This window comes from Eubalaena glacialis, chromosome 9, assembly GCF_028564815.1.
Source record: "Eubalaena glacialis isolate mEubGla1 chromosome 9, mEubGla1.1.hap2.+ XY, whole genome shotgun sequence".
Taxonomy (NCBI): Eukaryota; Metazoa; Chordata; class Mammalia; order Artiodactyla; family Balaenidae; genus Eubalaena; species Eubalaena glacialis.
The window spans coordinates 89,580,001-89,602,802 of NC_083724.1; the positions used below are offsets into that span (position 1 = coordinate 89,580,001).

The window sequence follows — 22,802 nt, forward strand, 5'->3', positions numbered from 1 at the left end:
ATTTCAGATTTCAAAGAATTTCAAGTAATCTCATATTGCCCATCTCTGGTAAGAACTCGCTCCTACCCCAGACCTCAGTGGTGTGCCAGGGAAGCCAAAGTCATGGGATATATATGATCTATTTTCCTGGAGCATTGATTTTACACTACAGTTTGGTTTGTTGGGAAATGATGGAAATATCTACACTCTTTGAAGGTTCTCTCACTCCTGTGCCCAAGCAATCAGCAGAATCCTATTTTGTCTTGGACCCTACATCTTGGCAGGATCAGTGAAGGTTCAAAGAATAGAACATTTTTTATGCTGTGAGTAGGGAAAATTGATACATTTGTGTTTCTATTAAGGAATATATTACTGCTTCAGTGAGATCAAAGAGGCTGCTACTAGGGCAGAAACAGATTAGGATAATTGCCTCCAGGGTTTAGGGGCTGCTGCCAGATGCTGGTGTGAATGAACCAGAACCTGTCACTTCTCGGCAAGATTAAAAAGAACAGCAGAGCTAGCTTTTTAAAATCTAGTTTGTCAACTTAAATTTCAGTCTTATTTTACCTCTACCTGCATTAAATTATCATGGCTCCCACAATCCAGTTTACCTGCCTGATGCAATTTCACTTCATCATATGCTTTATTTACAAACTCTTGATTACAAATAGCATTTCTTAAAGCTGAATCATTCACCATAACTCAGAAGAAAAGTCTGCTCTTTTCACCATTCCATTGGCTTCTTAACATACAGTTTTAAAGTGTTATAATTTTTAAATTATATTTTCAACTCCGGATAGAGGGTTGGTGGTCAGAGAAAGCAACTTTGAAATGCAAACTTGAAAGCAGTGAAAATAAGAAAGAAGCTAAGAGAGAGTTCTCTGGAGTCAAGGGTTGGAACGCGCACATGTTAGTCCTGAGGCTCCTTGAGCATGAACCGAAGAGAAGGGACAGCCAGTTCCAGTGGTTCTGAAAAGCAAGGATGTGCTCAGAAGCCTACAATGGTTTCTATTACTGCGAAGAAGCAAGTGAGAAACTGTAAGAAAGCAGGATTCTGAAAAATGCACCATGCCAAAATGGAAGTTTCCTTCTAGAGCAGTTTCAGAATTAAAACTTGGTGGTTGAAGATGAAGTAGACATAACAGAAGAAAAACTATTGAAGTCATGGGCTATAGGCAGAACCAAATCTGTCTGGGGTGAAAAAGGACAGCCAAACTGAACAGGCTGGACTCAAGAAATAGAAATATTAGGGCTTCCCTGGTGGCGCAGTGGTTGAGAGTCTGCCTGCCAATGCAGGGGACACGGGTTCGAGCCCTGGTCTGGGAAGATCCCACATGCCGCGGAGCAACTAGGCCCGTGAGCCACAACTACTGAGCCTGCGCGTCTGGAGCCTGTGCTCCGCAACAAGAGAGGCCGTGATAGTGAGAGGTCCGCGCACCGCGATGAAGAGTGGCCCCCGCTTGCCGCAACTAGAGAAAGCCCTCGCACAGAAATGAAGACCCAACACAGCCAAAAATAAATAAATAAATAAATAAATAAAAATTAAAAAAACAAAGAAATAGAAATATTAACAACAACAATAGTTAACACTTCCTGAACATTTTCTATATGCCTACACTAAGTGCTCTTTACTCATTCCGTCCACATAACCTTATAAATGAGCTACATTACCTCACTGTTCCCATTTTAAAGATAAGGAAATTGAGGCTCAGAGAGGGTAAATAACTTGTCCAAGGACCCAGAGCTAAAAAGTGGCAAAGCCAGGATTCAAATCTAGGCCATCTGATTCCAGAGTACAGACACCTAACTGTTAGAATGATGCCATGATTTTAGTGTCCTCAAAAGACCCACTTAAAAAACTGAGACCTACCTAGTTTTTATCCTTAAAGTTGTAGAATCTGAAATATTAATGTTTTCATCATTTACTGATTTATTTTTAATTACTATGCCTTTATGACATTTTTACATGCAAAATGACTACTGATAAAACACTGATTAAGAACTTTTATCAAGAGAGTATTTGTTTTCTAGGAAGCACATTATTAATTAGAAAAAAAGGCATGTAGTTGTAGATAAATAGGGTCAAGATTCTGACAAAGAAGCCCCAGAAGTGCCAGCTCAGGCACTGCCCACCCCACCACTCACTGCAGACAGCTGACGTCAAAGGGTTTACTTCTTGGGACTTCCCTGGTGGCACAGTAGTTAAGACTCCGCCTGCCAATGCAGGGGACACGGGTTCGAGCCCTGGTCCAGGAAGATCTCACATGCCGTGGAGCAACTAAGCCCATGCGCCACGACTACTGAGCCTGCGTGCCACAACTACTGAGGCCCACGCTCTAGGGCCCGCGTGCTGCAACTACTGAAACCCACGTGCCTAGAGCCCATGCTCTGCAACAAGAGAAGCTACCACAATGAGAAGCCCGTGCACCACAATGAAGAGTAGCTCCCACTCACCACAACTAGAGAAAGCCCGCACACAGCAACAAAGAGCAAACGCAGCCAAAAATAAAATTTTTAAAAATTAAAAAAAAAGGGTTTACTTCTTGATTTCCTTCATGGAATGGCTAAATAGTAAAGTGCAAGTGAAAAAAACAAGACAAAACAAAACAAAAATATTATCTCATCAAGTTTATAATGACATGAGATAAAACTAAAACTTGGCTCTGCTGTTCACAGGTGAACATGGGCTTAGGCAAGGAAACGTGCTGGTCTGAGTTTGTGTGATATGGGTTGACTTTTTTTTAATTGTCATGGGGGAAAAGGATGATTTCACAAAGGGTAACTCACAAACACAGCTTAGTAGATTTTTTTCAAAGTTATATGTTCTCAGTCAACAACTGGGAAAACTACAAATATCTTACTACACTTAGGCATCCAACAATGGCTGCCTAAGTACTGAGAGCACTTAGTACTCACCCACTGCCAAACAACCAATGCCTGAAAGAACACATTATTTGAGAGACTGTTGGTTTTGAAAGGGGCACAAGAGATTGCCTAATATCCCCCCTTTGGAAAAGGGAGAAACTGGGTACAGAGTGATAAGGGATTTGAGCCAGGCAGGCATCAGAGCAGCAGACAATAGGTACAGGATCAGGGTGCTTCAGGGCGGAGGCCACTGCAAAACAGCACTGTCTGTAAACTGAGCCCTGGGCCAAACCCCAAGTGAGAAGGGACACTAGCCCACTGAGGCCAGACCCTCAAAAAGGCCAGAGTGGTCCAGGTCAGGGGCACACCTGGCTACCAACTAGACTAAAAACAATTTGTCCCTGCAGGAAAGTTTCTCAAATTCCTATTTTCACTCCACAGGACTGATTAAGGTTAAATAATATGCTCACAAATCACGGGTCACCAAATACACAAGAAAGCAAACCATAATGACACTCACAAACTACATATTTAGTCAACCAACTACATATTTAGATTCTCAAGAATTGCAGACACTGGAATCATCAGATGCTGAATACAGAATAGCTATGTGTGTAATATTTAAAGAAATAAAAGGTACAGTCCCAAAGATGACCAACAAAAGAATGTTAAGGATGAACAGATAAGTTTGAAAACAAACTGTGGAACTTTTACAAATAAAGTATAAAATTGTTAAAATCAAAAACTCCAGCAGGGAAGGGCAAGATAGGGGTAGGGGATTAAGAGGTACAAAGTACTATGTATAAAATAAGTAAGGTACAAGGATATATAGTACAACACAGGGAATATAACCAATATTTTATAATAACTCTAAATGGAATATAACCTTTAAAAACTGTGAATCACTATGTGGTATACCTGAAACACATAATACTGTACATCAGCTATACCTCAATAAAAAATAAATTTTAAAAAAACCTCCAAAAAACAGGTTAAACATTAAATCAGACACAGCTAAAGAGAGAATTACTGAACTGGAGGATATACATAAATATTTTTACTTATGTGATTACATTACTGCAACTAAGATCAAGTTTAAGAATTGAAGAGTGTTGATCAAAGACTCATGAATTGTCTTAGTTCATTTACACACAATGAAAATTACACTACTAGTAATGTAAAAAAATAAGGGGGAATTCATCTTTCTTCACAGGAAAAATCTTTTGACAAATAATTCCAAGACAGTCATTCAAAGACCCTTTCTTATGCGATAAGAGACACAGGTGCTTGTGTATACATGGAGCCCAGCCCAGGAAGGATACTCCAAAGACTTCAAACAGCAGTTGCTTCTGGAGAGGAAAACTGCAGTGCCACAAGGCAGGGAAGAAGGGAAGGTGGCTTATGTTCCCTATGCATCCTTTTGCAGCTTTTGGATTATTTACTAGTTGTATGTATTATCTATTCATGAAAAGGAATTTTCAAGTTTGGGGAACATATAAAAAGACAAACTGCATGGTCACTCAACAGGAAGCTATACCTAAGAAAAATTTTAAGAAAAAAAGCCTAAATTATTGGGCAATATAATGGCCTGGGCATCTCCTCAGAAAACACCCTGAATGTAACAGGTACAACACTACAGAAAATGGTTATTTCTAAATATTTATGTGAGGTGAGAACCTTGGGAAACTTGGGACATTGTGACAAAGACAAAAAACACATTTGAATTTGATAGGGCAGCTGATTTTATTTCAAACTAACTTTCAGAAATCAATATGCAACATCATATTTTGGAGGTCACATTTAGCATGGGTCCCAATCCACTCCTCTGCTGCAGTGATACTTTTCAGTAGAAGTTGGAGAAGCACAAAGGGATTTTGACAGAGTAGACAGAATGTATATTTTGATTTGACTTGTTAAGAGATACCATAGACCAAAGCTTCTTCTTATCTATGGCTTCTTACCCCAAAAAACAGGAAAGAAGAAACTGTGTGATAAATAGAACATTCTTCCATTGGTTGAATTCAGTAGCCTATTATCAAAAAGAAAGAAAACTAATGGTTAGATTAATAATACTGGTTTTACCAGTGTGTACACTCTAGTACAAATTCCAGTTTCGCAAACAGAAAATACAGTTTCAAAAATCCTGGGTAATACCAGCTGTGTGACATTGGGCTAATTATTTTTCCTCCCTGAACCTCAGGCTCATTTTACAAATGGGGATTATTTTTTTAAAAACTTCCTCAAAAGGTCAATGTGAGGATTTAATGAAATTGTTTAGAAACTTACAGGTGGCAAGAACAAAGTGATAGCTATTATTGCTGTGGCTATCATTAAATCTTTACTAATTTGTAGTCATAAAATCAGCGTTGTGTTTTTAATAAATAATATTAAAAGAAAGTTTATTATAAATTTAATAATGTTGGCAAGACTAAGAAAACATAAAGTTCATAAACTGTTTTCAAGAATTTGCACAAGAGGAAAAAAAAAAGGGAATTCCCTGGCGGTCCAGTGGTTAGGACACAGAGCTTTCACTGCCAGGGCCCGGTTCCATCCCTGGTTGGGGAACTAAGAGCAGCCAAAAAAAAAAAAAAAAGAATTTGCAAATGCTTAGGAAGTATCATGAACAAATAAACTATTGTTTGCTATTTACAAAGCAATCAAGTAATTGGGGTGGAGGAGCTGGTAGACAGAGAAGTTTAAGACAGCTTCTGCTCTTAGTCCCTAGGTGAGAAAATAAAATTAACCCTTTTGAAAAGACAAGTAACAATAAAAAGGAGTATTTTATTCATGATTTGTCCCTTGCCTGCGTCCAAAAATGATTTTACGGTGACTCAAGACTATATTTAAGTACATGCTGAATAACATGATTAAATATAAGTTCTATTCACTTTCTATTAAGCAATACTTTGTTAGCCAAGTTTTAGTAACTTTGTAGATTTAAAACTATTTAAATCTTTCTTAAGTTTATAATTCAAATTTTTAAACCAGTTAAAATGGAATTCTCTTTTCTGATTAGTACAACCTTGTTACACTTTACTGTCACTGTTTCATTAGTAACACTTTGCCCACCTCTTATGAAAAAATACACATTAAATGTTGATAACTGCCAAACCTGGTTGATGGGTACATGGGATTTGTTATACTATTCTCTTTCCTTCTGAACAGGTTTGAAAGTTTTCATAATAAAACTTTTTAACACTTACTTGTGAAATAAAATAAATATAAATCTGTCTTACTGGCAAGCCCCAAGCTGATCAAAGGGTCATAAAACATCCAGGACAGTTTATACCAAGACAGTCAAAGATCAAAACCAAACAGAAACTTATGAAGAACATTCTGTGTCTGAAAAATTAAATAAGATTGGGAATAAGAGAAAAGCATATGCCCCAAACTTCAAACCAAAGGTAGGAAAACACTTATTTACTCAAAGAACTGGGAGTATTTATGAAAACAGTATACAAAAACTATATATTCTTGATACCACATAAACCACTGAGAGCTATGTAGTAATTTTCATAAAAATACTTGGATTCATTGCCAACCTAAATTTTGATAGATTTTAGTTTTATTTTGTTTCTTTAATAATGATGAGGCTGTGCTAGTGGCATTTTAAAAAGTCATGTAGCATGACATTTATTTGAAAACACAGAAAATAATTAAAGATGAGTAACAATATTAAGTACTTCCTCCTTTAGACTCACTATTGCTATGAAAATATGTTGGAGTGTGAATCTTTTTCATTTTTCATTAATGTGTTTTTTAATCAGAAAAAAAGTCCTATTATTTATCCCTATACATCAACTGCAACACACTAAATGTACCTTGAACTTATTGCAATGATTCAAATAACTAAAGAAAGTTCACCCACTATTTTCCAGGGCCCTAATTTGTTAACAAGAGGAGCTGGCATTACTGACTTTGTCAATCACAGATAGAATCAAGGTGCTATTACCAGATCTGCTGACTGTGTAAGTCGCTGACTGTGTAAGTCCAAGGTCCAAGAGTGAACCCCCAGTACAGTGAGTCACACACACGAGTCTTAACACAATCTCTGACCCTCTCCAGTCAACCGGGAAAAATGACTCATCAAAGTACTTCTTCCATTAACAAGAGAAGTTAACCTTTCACTCGAATTTCTCAATTAACTTTCAATACAATCAAACCAAACTTGGCAAATAAAATGCAATTTTATATTGCAGACTAACACACCTAATTATGTAAGTTCACTACTTTTTTGTATTTGGTTCACAGTCTAAAATGGATTCAGCCATGGTTAAAAGTGACCAACTGGAAGAAATTCATGGTGATTCAATGAACACAGAGCAAAACAACATTAGTAGTGAAAAATCTTACTATTTTTTCCTACAGAGTTTTTAAACTTACTGATTACAGTGTTATCTCTTTTGGCATCTCTTATCATATAATAATTTTAAATTAGAGCCAAATTTTTAACTTTATGACTTTCGTATCTTTGTCATCTTATAGAAGGCCTTCTCTTACAGTCTCTTACAGAAAAAAAAATATTTTTTTCTGATTATAATTTTTCTTATAAACTTTTAAATTAAATCTATATATTTAGCTCTGATCCATCTGGAATTTCTGTGAATAGTTATCATTGCTGGGGCTCTAAGGTAACTATAGTAACTTCTGTTTGAAATCTTAAGAGACTGATCAAATGGAAGAGGCTAGACAGGTAAATACTGAGATATTCCAGCATCGAAAGCCAGAATAGGAGCATAATATTCTTCTAGAACACCAGGATTGAATAAGTTAAGGTAAATGTTAGGCCTCTTATACTTTCTAAGCTATAAGTGATAGGTTATAGTTTTTATCATATGTGAAGGAAAGAAACAAACACTTTTCATATACTGGCACAAATTTTAAAATTGAGGGGCTTCCCTGGTGGTGCAGTGGTTGGGAATCTGCCTGCCAGTGCAGGGGACACAGGTTCGAGCCCTGGTCCGGGAAGATCCCACGTGCCGCAGAGCAACTAAGCCCGTGCACCACAACTACTGAGCCTGTGCTCTGGAGCCTGTGAGCCACAACTACTGAAGCCTGCGTACCACAGCTACTGAAGCCCATGAGCCAAGAGCCCGTGCTCCGCAACAAGAGAAGCCACCGCAATGAGAAGCCTGCACACTGCAAGGAAGAATAGCCCCCGCTCACCGCAACTAGAGAAAGCCTGTGCGCAGCAACGAAGACCCAACGCAGCCAAAAATAAATAAATTAATTATTTTTTTAAAAATTGAGATTACAGCAGATGATATGTTTCTAGAGCCAGATAGCCTCCTGGATCTATCACTTACTGTCCTTGGAAGGTTTTTTAAACACTGTGCCCTAGATTCCTTGTTTATAAAATGGGGATAATAATAGTACCTTCTCCTCAAGCTACTGTGGGAATGCAACGAGACAGTTCATGTAGAATGCTTCAAACAATGTCTGATAGAATAATTCCTCAATAATTATTAACGATTTTTACTATTACTTGAGAAAGTATAATAATTCTGCATGGTAATCATTACAAGCAGGTGGCAACTTCTGAAAGCACCATGCTATAAGTTTGTAAGTCAACGATTTAAATGTCGAAATACATATTCTTATTGAAATGCTGTTATAAATTATTAACATAATACATCTAGTCTATTTTCAAAAGGTACCTAAAATTCAGTTTCTGGTCACTACGCCATTTATAACATTGTTCCCATAGGGAAATGTGCTTTTAGTTTCAATCAGGTGTTCTAAGAGTTCCTAGAAGTTTCTAGATTTCTATTTATAGAAATAAATATATATCTGAAAGGCTATAAAGTACCAGAATCTCAGAACAGATAAACTCCAGAGACTCAAAAGAAAAACTCATTTTTATGATAATGAAAAGAGACAAGCCGGTAGGATATTGAGGGTTCGTAATTTCACCTTGTTTATGTAATGCTGCTGACACTAAATTGGTTTAATTGATGGTAGCTGAAAAATAATGTGTTTTTAGATATTCTGCCCTGTTCGTCATTGCTAGAGGTATACGGGGTGCTTGCTTTAACTTCCAATATTCTGAATTAACAGTGAGGCCCAGGTTCACACACTGAGACCCCTTTAATCAAAAGTGGGGTTTCTTGGTAGTTTTCAATATAAACATATGGAAATGGATGTTTACCCCTGGGGACATTGCTGCTAAGCCGGTCAACCTTTCCCTTGTTCTGAGAAAGGAACTGTACAAGGGAGAAAGTATAGTTCTGAGAAAGAACAACAAGCCCTGACATTCACCCCAGGAGTCCCCGGAATGTGAAACCTTCTAAAGTCATTCAAACCCCTAAAAGGTGACAAATGGGATTGACGCTCAACCTGTGTGCACCACACAACCATGCTGACTGTTAAATACAGAAGTGCCGTCAACGTCTGCCACTGGGGTGGGGGCGAAGGTGGGGGGCTGTGAACCCCACCCCCGGCCCAGCAACAACAACAGGGTTAATGAAGGTTAATGCCCAGCCCATGGTGTGGAGGGGGACGTCTGTGGGAGAGGCCAGAGGCCACACTAGACCAGGATTTTGCCCAGCACACCTCGTTTCTCACATGAACTTAAAGTGATTTGTCTGGCAACTTTCTGAGCCCGCACATTTCAAGGTAGCCATGCGGATGTTATGGGGTGAACATTCACTCTTCCTAAAAGATACCCACCCGCCAACTGGGCCTCCATCCTTCTACTAATTTATCATTTTATTTGTCTCTGACAGGTGTACAGCAGATAAGGTGAACAGGGCAAATACCAAAAGAACAAAACCTTCTCAAAATTCAAACGAAGATCCTGGAATATTTAGAGGCAAATGCCATGATGTCTGGGATTTACTTTAAAATATTCCAGGGGGAAAAAAGTGAGAGCAGATGAGGAGAGATGAAATAAGAATGGTGAAATGCCAAAAAGTGTTGAAGCTGTGTGATGGGTACATGAGAGTTCATTAAATTATTCTCTCTATTTTGTGTGTATTTTTCCAAATGTCCATAACAAGGGTAATAAATAAGTAAATCCACTTTTTAAACTATCAAAATCCCCTTCAAAGTTAACTAGCTTTCCCAGGATCCCCATGCCAACAAAGGGGAAAGTGAGACTCAAACTCAGATTTTTGTTGTTGTTTTGCAAAAAGCTTCAAGACCAGAGTTTTTTTGACTACTTCCTGCTACTCCCCACAGTTCTAAAGATAAATGCCAAAAAAAGGAAAGTGCCAAAGGTATTACTGGGGATACCAAACATCTTGCTTTCGGAAATCCTAGTTACCTTTATACACTTTTTATTTCAGTAAGCACCACAGGTTAAATATTAAAATTTTAAAGACTGCTAAGTAAGAATGAATGACTGTCATCAGCTCACCTGTCGAAGGTCTCCAGTAGAGACACTAATGATAAGAGTTGGGATAATCATAAAGCAGGCATTGTAGAAAAGCACTCCATATTTCCCTAACTCCTGCAAAAACCAAGAAAACTCCACTCAATTTTAGAAATATGAAGCATCAGATTTCCTGGAGCCATTTATTTTATTTTATTTTCCCCTGAAGCTAATTATACAACCATGTAATTATGCAGAGTTAGAACATGCATTCTGACCAGCTCTGTATTGGAATATTTTCAGCAAATTTCTGATGTAAAGTGCTTCATTTCAAGTATACTGTGATTTCCAAAAAGAAATTTGTTTTATCCAAAAAATGACAGATAAAACGGATGGAGATGGATGGACTCCGAGGTTCCATCCATCTCTAACATTCTAATTGTTCTTTTTTTAAAACCATGCTATTCAAAATGGGAAATCTGGAACAAAGTAAACAGCATTAACAATGTTAATATAAACAGAACTCCTTAAAAACATCTGCTCTTTCTATTAAGGAACAGCAGGGTTAAAACACCAGGTATCTTGTTTTCCAATCTTGCATAAATTTAATTTTCGTTAGAGGCTATATCCACCACTTTCCATACAGGGTGACATACTGTGATTCTCAAAAGACAGCAAAACCAGTTTTGTAAAACTGCCACCATTAAAAAACAAATGGTAGTGCAGAAAAATACAGTGCAGATAAAAAACAGCTCATAGGAATAAGCCTGTCCATCAGAGAGAACACCCTCACTCAACACAAAGAACTTGGAAAAAAGAAACATATGCCTGGCCCATCCTCCAGAGCTTCCTGCACAGCTGGGGTGGGGGTGAGGGCTGGGAGCTCTGACCTGAGGGCAGCCACACAGAAGGAAAGCTCATCTGCCCACCCGCCCCTCGTGACAGGACCTTATAAATTATCCATTCCAATCATCTCATTCCACAGATGAGGAAACTGAGGTTTGGAGAAGTGAAGGTTCCAGGTCACAATAACCAGTCAGCAGCAAAACTTGTATCTGTAACCCACACCACCAGACTCTCAAACTACAGCTGCTTTCAGAATACTCCTGATTTCACATTGGTCACTGATGATGATGGTAAAAAAACTTCTTCTAATTTTAATTTGCCTTTCAAAATAATCTCCTTTCTATATAGTATTCTGACTTTGCATCTAAAATAGTGCCCATTTTTCCCTTCCTACCTAATTTTCACCCAAACTTTGCAAGACAAGGAGTAACAAGAACCTATGCAGACAAGATAATTAAAAAGAAATTAGTAATCTGTAGATCATAACATGTAAATTAAATTACATGCCAGCTTTACAAGTTCATTTTTTCATGTAATTTCAGTGGCCAGATGACAAAGCCTAAAAGCTAAAGGAGTGAAGATCTGGTACCTTTGGGTCCATTTTCTGTTTGGTATAAACACCATTCGCTGCTGTGAAGATATCATTCAGGAATACAAAAATATAGCCTTCCAAGTTAAAAGCAAGGTCAGAACTGGAAGCGAGAACACAGAGGAGTATGATTATTCAGAAACTCACAACTTGGCCTCAGACACTCTCTGTTTTATCTTTCCTAATCAAATCCATTTGTGATGCTAGTAACTACCTTTTCTCGGGCATATTTTCCCCCTGTATGGTGATGAATGGTTAATTCTTCTGCCCTGCCCTCAGACAAAAACAAAACCAGGCCTTCAGGAGGCTTAAACTTAATCACAACTGCTTAAAACCAGAGGGACATTAACCATCTTCCTTTGACTGCAAAGCCATTCTTTTGCTAACTGATAAATCGGCATGAGCCCTGCTTTTCTAAGAGGAGTGATTTGTTCAACCCACCTGTGGCTTTTCTTACTGTAGTAAACAGGGCCTTCCCCAGAGTACAGCCCTCTGGGGACAGCTGAGCAGTGACTTGGTAAAGGGGTCAAATGAGGAACTGACACCTCCATCTGGTCCCCAAACAGTCACTTCATCCACTAGCACCCCCACTATCCTGTCCATCAAAAAGGCAAGGCAGGGATCCATTCCTTCTCTGCAACTCCTCTAAGGCCCCTTTCTTCCCATTCTTTGAAGGATCTTCTCTTCAATTGCCGTTTTAAATAAATAACACTAGTATAAAAATGCTTGGGGGGAATATGGCAAAGGGAGGAGAGAGTGAACAACAGCTAAGCCCAGATGTGATGCATTCACCTGCACTTGACCTTGCAAACAGTACCACACCCATGTCCGAATTCATAAGTATATATTGTCAAGAAGGTTTCCTTTACCCTCTTTGGGTCACTGTCTGGGGGCCTGCGAATTTAACTGACAACAGACAGAGTAACGGGGAAAAAAATACAAATTGTATTAAATATTTTACACGCACAGGAGTTCACAGAAAAGAAAAGAAACTCAAAGAAGTGGTCAGACTCTGGGGCTTAGATACCATTTTAACAAAAAAGAGGGTTTGGGTGTTAAGGAACAAATAAATAGTGGGAAAGGGACTAGGAAATATATAGGGGAAACTAATGGAAGATAAGGGTTATTTTAATAAGGTTTGTTTATGCAGATTCATCTTGATGCTGACTCTGTCTCTGGTGATAAGAATTGCTTTCCTATTCCAAGTACAGGACCAAGGGACACCTTCACAAAGGCAAATTTATGGTCTACTTTTAGGCAGAAAAGGGAGGGCAGAGAACTCTTCCCATATCTGTTGATTCTCAATTGCCTTCAACTCAAAATAATGTTTATGCCAAAGCGGCATATATTGGAGTGGCATATCCTTATCCCCTTCAGTATCAAAATAAGGTTATTTCTAACCAAAAAGAAGGAAATAGGCAAAAATTGCATCAAAATCTGAATGCAAATTAAACCAGATTTTGCTTGAGGCTTCCACTGGCATTATTTACCTACAAATATATTTGTGAGAATATAAATTAATTTTAGATCATCATAAATCATAATTCTCTGGCTCAATCACAATAGAATCTCTGAAAATAAGGGTTTTCCAGATCTTTCTTACCCACATTCAGCTCAGTGTTAAGAAGAGTCTGCCATTCCCTAAGATGGCAAAGAGATAAATGAGCAAAAAAGTTAGGATTCCAGAGGAATGGAAAGGAAGTGTTACTCACTTCCTCAGAGAACCTAAGGGGAATTCTTGGAGTTTTCAGGTCTCCTACTTGAGGGGGCCAGGAATTCCTAACATCATTTGTTTAGGCCAGTAGTGAAAGCACAGAAGTTTGATAAGAATTTACTTGTGTTATAAATGGGAGCAGATTCATGGTTAACCCGTGTGATTGTCATTTAGGGCTGTTCGCAGACATTCTATTTCAGCTTTCGCTGGCCATGTGACTTGCTTTGGCAAATACAATGTAAGAAGAAGTAACACACGTCACTTCTGGGGAAAAGCTTGGAGAGCCAGCAGATAATTCCCTACATGCCTTCTTCCCTTCTGGATGAGCAAGGAAACCCCCTTTAAGGCAGAGGTTCCATCACCCTGAGTCCCTAAGTAGCTACAATGGGCAGAGCACTCCCACAGCATTCACTGATGTTAGTATGCATCTGGAGTGTGAGCAGAATATATTTGGTATGTTAAACAACCACGATGTAGGGGCTATTTGTTAACAGCTGCCTAAACTGGCTCATCTGTTACCTGCATTTGATGAGTTAATTTGAGTGAGAGCAGAGAAGGGTGCGGTTACAGCTGGGCTGCAGCTAAGAACTGTGCTTGTTACCCACAGGGATATTATCCATTCTGTGGGTGCTGAGGAAGGGGAAAGCCGAGAATTACTATTCCAAGCTGGCTCTCAGGTAAAAGTTAGATGTTTTGGGAAACACTATTTACCGTTTCAGCTCACTAGAGTATCACCTATGAGCTGAATTCCTACTAACTGTTTCTGGAGATGTGCTTTCATACACACAGTGTCTGAAGTGCCATTCCTCATCAAAGACTTACATTTTTATAAACCAATTTTTGTAAAAGTCTTCAACTGGCTCTAAGTTAGTGGTTTTCAAACTGAGCTCCAAGAAACCTAGAAGAGAGAGGAGGCCCAGGGGAGACCTCAGCCCTGTGGGAGGAAGGCACTTTCAACAGAGCACCTCCCTTTTTTTAGCTACTTCATGCATATGTTTTGTTTGAACAAAAGTCTTCATGACCAAAACAGGCTCTAAGTGTGGCTGCTTAATGTCTGTACCAGCACCATACCAGGCATGAAACACAGCACTGAAACCAAACCGGCCAGCTTTAAGGGGGCTGAGCTCAGCCACAGCTAGAATTGGAGAAGAGGAAGTTACAGATAAAAACGCAAATAATAAACCCTGGTCTAGGCAAGGGACTAAACACATTTATAACAATAATAAACATCATTATTATTGCTAATATCTGTCACCAGCTGGCATGCTATATTTTTAATCAATTTCTTTTGCTTATTATCTGTTTCCACCAACCTGAATGAAAGCTCCATGAAGGCAAGGATTGTTCTCGGTCTTGTTAACTGCTGGATTCCTCAGCACATAGAATGATGCCTGGCATATAGTAAATGCTTCAACATGTTTTTGTTGAACTTGGCCACGAACTAGTGTAAATCCTGGTTTATTATTATCTCATTTAATTCTCACAGTGACGCTATTAGGTGGATGATATTCTAATCTGCACTTCATAGTCAAAATAACTGGGGCACAGAGAGTTTAAATAGCTTGTCCTTGGTTATATAGCCAGTAAGTGAGGAGACTAGAATAAGGTTCCAGACATCCTGGATCTGTAGCCCACACCTTATTTAATTTGCAATTAATGATCCAGAACTCTTGTTTCTAAATGAGTTAATGAAACTGGTTTAACTGAAATTCCTCCAATTTTTTCTTTCTTCCTTTCATTCATATAGGTTTTTCTTTTCTATTACAGTCGCCCCTCCATATCCACGGGGGACTGGTTCCAGGACCCCACACCCCCACGCCCTCCACATGCAGGTACCCAAATCTACGGATGCTCAAGTCCCTTATATAAAATGATGTGCAGTGTCTGCATATAACCTACATACATCCTCCCATATACTTTAAATCATCTCTAGATTACTTATAACACCTAATACAATGTAAATGCTATGTAAATAGTTGCCAGTGCACAGCAAATCCAAGTTTTGCTTCGGGGAATCTTCTGGAATTTTAAAAAAATATTTTCGATCCACGGTTGGTTGAATCCACAGATGCAGAAGCCTTGGACACAGAGGGCCAATTGTATCATTTATACCTTATAAATGAGGAAACTGAGGCACAGAGAGGCTAAGAAATAGCTGACAGAAGTTAAGTTTCAAACCAAGGAAGGTAACTGCACACATGCTTTAACCACTATGCTATAAAAGGAGTCCGAGTGCCTGCTTTCAAATGCAAACTTGGAGTCCTTATTCCTGGTCAGGTATATTAATGAATAAGATAGTAGTCATGCACTGGTATTGGCTCATGTCCCAAACATTTAATGAGAGTATAATGGAAATATTGACCAATAAGGGGTCACAGGATGATAAAACAAATCAGCATACAAGGGCTTTATAAATCTGTTATTCTTCTTAGTCAAATGCCTAAGAACTTTTCAAAATTCTTTGTAAAATTTTTATATTGAAGACAAACATTCAGTAATAAAAGTATACAGTTTACTCCTTTTTATGAAGAAAAGCTGTATTAATATCTTGTAATGCTCACTCTACATATTTCTCAGAAATGTTCTGGCCAACTTGGAACCCAGTTTGACTTTCACAGGAACACATGGGGATTCCACTAACATCAACAGATTTGTCTCTTGGCTGCTCAATTCAACTGCAGCCAGATGGAAAATGAAAAATGAGGAGGGGGCCAGGCCTATTGTCAAAGACACAAAGGAGTTATTGAGCAGAAACAGTCCAAAGTCTTACCCAGCTGCTATGAAAGCACCAAGAATGATGGCAAAGACACTGACAATGATGTTCAAGGAATACTGTTTCCTGTAATAAATAAATAGTGGATGGATAGATAGGTAGGCAGACAGATGGATAGATAGATAGATAGATAAGGAAAGGAGGAAGAGAGGAAAATATATAGATTATATTTTTTAAATAAACTGAAAATAGACATTGTTAACAGTTTTATAGCTAAAATCTAATGGACAATGCTTTATGTAAAAAGAGTACTAAAGGTACCTTAAATGGATTAGGAAATCAGACCAAATTTACTTTATTTCTTAAGTAGTTGTCTTAATCTAATTACAAATGTATTTCTCTGTTCTCACTAGAAAGACGCTGCGACAAAATGCAGAAGCGCTCCTGCTGGTGGGTCTAGTTGGTATGTACTTTTATCAAGCATCCAAAGATTAAGATAAAATTCAGTAGTAAAACTTAAAACATTGGCCCATCATCCAAATTTCATCATTAAATAATCTCCACAGCAAAATCAAGAATCACCTTTTTAGATGTCAGCCTGAGTATCTTTATGAGAAATTTTTAAACCAACATTATAAAAATTAATTTATTCTGATGTTACATCATAATTACTGCATCAGAATGAATTTCCCTGATTTTCTGCACTCCTATCCTATACTATATACGTGGACAACTTTTCCTCTACATTGCAAAATCAGTGTATATTCCATTTGGCTCAGGAAACAGATTTACATCTGTTTTGGGGTTGTTGTTTTTTTTATAATTTTCAATCACACACACATTTTATTTATCTAATGTAAAATTATATTTTTTTTAAAAAAACACTCATTACATTCTTAGGGAATCATGGAAATAGGAGACTGCTTTTAAGTGAACAAACCATTTGCCCTTAAGTTATTGCTACTAGCACTTCAAATCAACGATTTGAAAAGATGACTAGATGTTGAGAATTTGCTAGGTAAAAATAATGTGGGGGTGTGGGGAGAGGACACCAGAGGAAAAGAAGAAAAACAAAAATCACCCGAGTATGATGGTTTCCAGGAGTAAAGTAAGTGGAATGGTAAATTTCCTGAGCACGGTGAACATCGGCAAGCTGTCAGGAAAAGATTCAAGTATAATATCATCAGACACCAAGTATTTTTTTAATGCCTTACATTTTTAATTAAGCCCATTAATTTTCCAAATTAAATATAAGGAATTAACCTTAATTATCACATATGTTACTAACAAGTCATATTAAATAATAAAAAGAAATGGAGATTTAATAATTTCATGCCACTTTTACTTACAAGCAATTCAAAACATCATACTATCCAACTACTACAAAGTCTGTGCTAAAAGATTATATGGAATGTGAACCAATACAGCCTTTGACAAATCAAGTTGGGACTATGTATGGACAGTCATTAAATGGTCCTAACCTAGGACCTAATTACTTCTTGCTGGGAAACTTACCCTAAGATAATAACCCAAGGGAAAGAAAAAAAATCATGCGCACAAACATGTTCATTGCAGTAATGTCTTTGGGAAAAACATGAGAAACAACCTGAATATCAGACAAAGCAATGATTAAATAAATTATGATAAATCCACTTGAGGGAACATTATACATCAATTCTATAATATAAAACTTTACCACTCTTGGAAAACGAATGTTAAATAAATCAAGGAGGTGACAAAACTATGTAGAGTCTACAACTGTAATAAAATACATTCTGTATATGGAAAAAGACTGAAAATGAATATGTAAAATAGTATGTTAGAGGATAAAATTATGGGTAATTTTTCCCTAAAACTTTATGTAATGAGGCCACATTCACTGCCTTTCAAAAATACTTATGAACCTTTCACCCACTCTCAAAACCCAGAGATTCCAGGACACAGCTCAATGCACAGCTACAGACTGCCAAGGCTGGAAAAACCCACCTCCATCTGCTTCCAATGTGACCCTGAGAAGATGGTGACCAAAGAAAGGAAAGCCAGAACCACAGCGTTTGGGGGGTGGGGTGGGCAGCTCCTCCTGACCAGACCTGAGGAGGGGTTTCACACTACAACCAGAGAGCAGTGCAGAAAGAATTTTCAAGAACTTCACTTAAAAATGTCTTATGAGACTGGTCTGAACTGCCTTTTTCAAAGCAAGACAAAAAAAAAAAAAGGTCTTATTATTTTCAATTAAATTCAAAAAGTATTTTTAGATGATGCCTTTTAAAAGCAGATAAGGGGAATTCCCTGGCAGTACAGTGGTTAGGACTCTGTGCTCTCAGTGCCGAGGGCCTGAGTTCAATCTCTGGTCGGGGAACTAAGATCCTGTAAGCCATGCAGCACAGCCAAGAAGAAAAAAATAAAAGCAGATAAGGATACTTAATGGTGAAAAGCTGAATGTTCTTCCCCCTAAGATCAGGAATAAGACCAGGATGTTCGCTCTCACCGCTACATCAATTCCACATTGTACTTGAGGTTCTAGATGGGACAATTAGGCCAAAAAAAAAAGTATACAGCTTGGAAAAAAGAAAAGAAATAAAGTTGCCTCTATTTTCAGATGATATATACGGAGAAAATCCTAAGAAATCCATTAAAAAATTATTATTAGAACAAATGAAGTAAGTGTGCAGGAAACAAAATGAATATACAAAAATCAATTGTACTTCCATACACTAGCAATGAGCAATCCAAAAAGGAAATTAACAATTCCATTTATGATAGCATCAAAAAGAACAAAATTCTTGGGAATAACGTAACAAAAGCAGTGTAAGAATGGTAATACACTACAAACTACCAAATATTGTTAAAAGGTGAAAGAAGATTAAATGGAAAGACACTCCATGTTATGGATCAGAGGCTTAATGTTGTTAAAATGGAAATACTTCCCAAATAAATCTATAGATTCAACACAGTCCTATCAAAATTTCAGCTGGCTTTTTTTCCCCCAGAAACTGACAAACTAATTCTATAATCAATGTGGAAATGCAAGAAAACCAGAAAGCCAAAACAATCTTGAAAAAGAAGAACAAAGTTGGTGGAACCAATTTCAAAACTCACTACAAAGCTACAATTATCAGTATTATCTAGTACTAGTTTAAAGATAAACATTTAATCAAAGCAATAAGACTGGGAATCAAGAAATAAATCTTTCCAATTATGGTCAATTAATTTTCAACAAGGGTGCCAAGACAATACAATGGGGAAAGAACAGTCTTTTCAATAAATAATGCTGAAACAACTCAACATTCACATGCAAAAGCATGATTTTGGGCCCCTACCTCACACTATATACAAAAAATTACGTCAAAATATATCAAAGACCTAAATGTAGGAGCTAAAACTATAAAACTCTTAGATGAAAGAATAGGATTATATCTTCATGACCCTGGGTCAGGCAAAATTCTCTTAGACACAATACCAAAAGCACAAGCAACAATAACAAATATAAATATATCAGACTTCACCAAAATGTAAAACTTTTATAAATAGATAAACGTGTGATAGATACATACAATAGAATATTATACAGTCTTACTAAGGAATGAAATTCTGATACATGTTACAACATGGATGAAACAAAAACATTATGCTAACTGAAATAAACTGGACATAAAAGGACAAATATTTTATGATTCCATTTGTATGAAATATCTAGAATAGGCAATTTCATAGCGATAGCAAGTGAAATAGAGTTTACCAGGGCCGGGGGGATGGGGGAATGGGGCATTCGGTTTAATGGGTACAGAATTTCTGTTTGGGATGATGAAAAATTTCTGGAAATAGATAGTGGTGATGGTTGCTCAAGATTGTGAATATACTTAATGCCACTTAACTGTCCACTTAAAAATAGTTAAAATGGTGAGTTTTATGTTATATATATTTTACCTTAATTATTAATTAAATTATTAAAACTTTAAAACTTTTGTGCTTCAAAGTACACCATCAAGAGAGTAAAAAGGCAATCCACAGAATAGGAGAAAATTTTGCAATCATGTATATAATAAAGGACCTGTATCTAGAATACCTAAAGACTTAAAACTCAATAATAAAAAGATAAATAACCCTGTTAAAAAATGGGCAAAGGACTTGAATAGACATTACTCCAAAGAAGCTATATAAATGACCAATAAGCACATGAAAAGATGGTCAATATCATTAATCATCAGGGAAATGCAAATCAAAACCACAGTAAGATACGACATCACAACCACTACGATAGCTATAATCAAAAAGATAGACAATAACAAATTTGGCAAGAATGTACAGAAATTGTAACCTTCATACACTGCTGGTGGAAAAGTAAAATGGCACAGCCACTTTGGAAAACAGCTTGGCAGTTCCTCAAAATGTTAAACACAGAATGGCCATACGACCCAGCAATCCTACTCCTAGGTATAGACCTAATCAGTAGCAATTCTGTTCTTCCACTTCATCAGGCCAAAAACCATGAAGGCATCTTGGTCTTTCTTTTTCTCATACCCTACATATTATTCATCAGGATACTGTGTTAGCCCTTCCTTCCAAATATATCCAGCACCCAGACTACGGCCTCAACCTCACACTAAAAATAACCAGGGGATCCTTGGAGAAATGGCAGGAAAAGTCCAAATAAATCTGGGACATCATGTGCCAGGAAGCAAGGAAGTAATCAAAGACTACTGGGGCCCTAGAACATAGGAGCCAACTCAAAGAGGCTCTCACTGACCTGAGATGATATAATTTGAGCATCAAAAGAAGTATTTATATAATGAATTAAAACATTAAGTAAATGAAACAAATAGAATAATAGAGAACAGAATAGAGAGCCCAGAAATATACCCACACAAATATAGTCAACTAATCTTTGACAAAGGAGTAAATACAATTCGATGGAGATAGAATAGCCTTTTCAACAAATGGTGCTCAAACAACTGGACATCTACATGTAAAAAAAACTGAATCTAGACACAGGCCTTATACCTTTCACAAAAATTAACTTCAAAATGGATCATTCACCTAAATGTAAAACATAAACTTCTGGAAGATAATGCAGAAGAAAATCTAGATGGCCTTGGGTTTGGCAATGAGTTTTTAGATACAACACCAAAAGCACAATCTGTGAAAGAAAAAAATGATGGTGGAACTTCATTAAAATGAAAACTTCTCCTCTGAAAGACAGTGTTAAGAGAATGAAAAGACAAGCCATAGACTGAGAGAAAATATTTGCAAAATGCATATCTCATGAGGGACTTGTTTCAAATAAATGAAAATGCATGAGTTAATAATGATGGTAAAAAACAAAACAAACAAAAAACAACAACTCACTATTGAAGGTGACAGGACACTAATTTATTACTCTGAACATTTATAAATAAAGCTTTATCCTGCCTTTCCTGTATGATATGGTGAATGAAAGTTTGTATTTATTGAGGAAGTTTAGACAATTAATGTAGAAGGGGTGATATAGTTAGAAAATCATCATTTCTCAATTTGAAATGAAATAATGGATCTAGACAATGATCATCAATAGATGCTAAAACCATTAGGTGAAAAATTGATGGGAAACATTCTAATGAAGGGACCCTTAAAATCATTAAAAGTGGAACTGATCAATTAAATATCATTAAAGGTGGGATAAAACATTATGTGTCCCATGAGGTGATGCAGTAGAAGGAACCCAACATCACCAATAAACTGATGTTGCCTGAAAAATTGAATCTGAATCTGATCAAGCCTCTAGGACCAACTACCAGTTTATGGAAAATAGGGGAGACAGAGAAACATACTACATGACACCATGTATAAGCAATCTTCCTTCCTTCCTCCTCAGTCTCACTTGCTGAAAGCCCCCATGGCACCCAAGAAGCCTTCATCTTACCTCTTCTGCTATGCCTGCAGAGAAGTGTTGAAGAACACTTGTAATAAAGATGTTTGTAAGATCACTAAAACAGGAAGTCCTCATCTGCGAGGCAGAGAACCCCAGTGTGGCTGGGCAGCTCTGAGGGTAACTGAAGGCATCCCCACGCTGCAGGTGGGCTCAGAGACAGGCCAAGAGGATATGTGGCAACACAGCAATAGCACCTACCACAGGGAGTTTTAATACAAATTTAAGATAATTAAGGAAAATTGACTGTCCTAATCCCAGAAGGAAACAACAAAACAACTAAAATATGTAACTAAAAACAGTATTGGACATTTTGTTTTTCACAACAACCACAATCTGTCCTTTCCAAACAAGAGTGAAAGGCAACAGGCCTAATATCACATTTCTCAGTTTTGTATGTACTTTCTCCTTCTGGTCTACCTCCTACCTGCCACTTTTCTTCTCTCCCTATACAAACAGGTTTCCTTCCATTTCTGTCACCCTTTGGTCAGACTTTATTTTCTCATTATTCACATCTTTTTCATAAGGTTTGTCACCCTAATGTGTGTTCATTAGTCTACATATTTCACACCACGTTTTCCAATTTATAGGATGACTTGGTCTTTGTACACTTCTATTTTCATTTTCGCAGTGACTTTTAACAGAGTAGTCAAAGGACCATAAAATAAATGCAAATGCAGATTTCAGAAGTATATATCACATACTTGAAAATAACATGTCATTTATTTTTCCTTGTACCAAGCCTGACCTACACCAAATCTGACAGAATATTCCTGCTTTTATAAAACTGTGATGAAACCAAAAGTTACACAGAACCATATTCGTATAAATGAATCTTCCTGAATAAATCATACCTTCTCTATCTTGATTTCTACAGAT

The 22,802-nt window shown here is 37.3% G+C and overlaps 1 protein-coding gene across 5 annotated transcripts in view; it reads right to left on the bottom strand.

Annotated features, from left to right (window-relative positions):
* SLC35D2 (solute carrier family 35 member D2) overlaps positions 1–22,802 on the bottom strand; it is a 52,075-nt gene that overhangs the window by 5,554 nt on the left and 23,719 nt on the right. For 4 of the 5 annotated variants that reach the window (XM_061199306.1, XM_061199305.1, XM_061199304.1 and 1 more), the window contains 5 exons: positions 17,100–17,171; positions 16,076–16,144; positions 11,592–11,694; positions 10,202–10,294; positions 4,806–4,873 (listed from right to left, as the gene is read on the bottom strand). In XM_061199306.1, coding sequence (XP_061055289.1) covers positions 4,806–4,873; positions 10,202–10,294; positions 11,592–11,694; positions 16,076–16,144; positions 17,100–17,171 — 405 coding nt within the window. The remainder of the gene's footprint in view (positions 1–4,805; positions 4,874–10,201; positions 10,295–11,591; positions 11,695–16,075; positions 16,145–17,099; positions 17,172–22,802) is intronic. The other variant, XM_061199303.1, reaches the window with a different exon arrangement.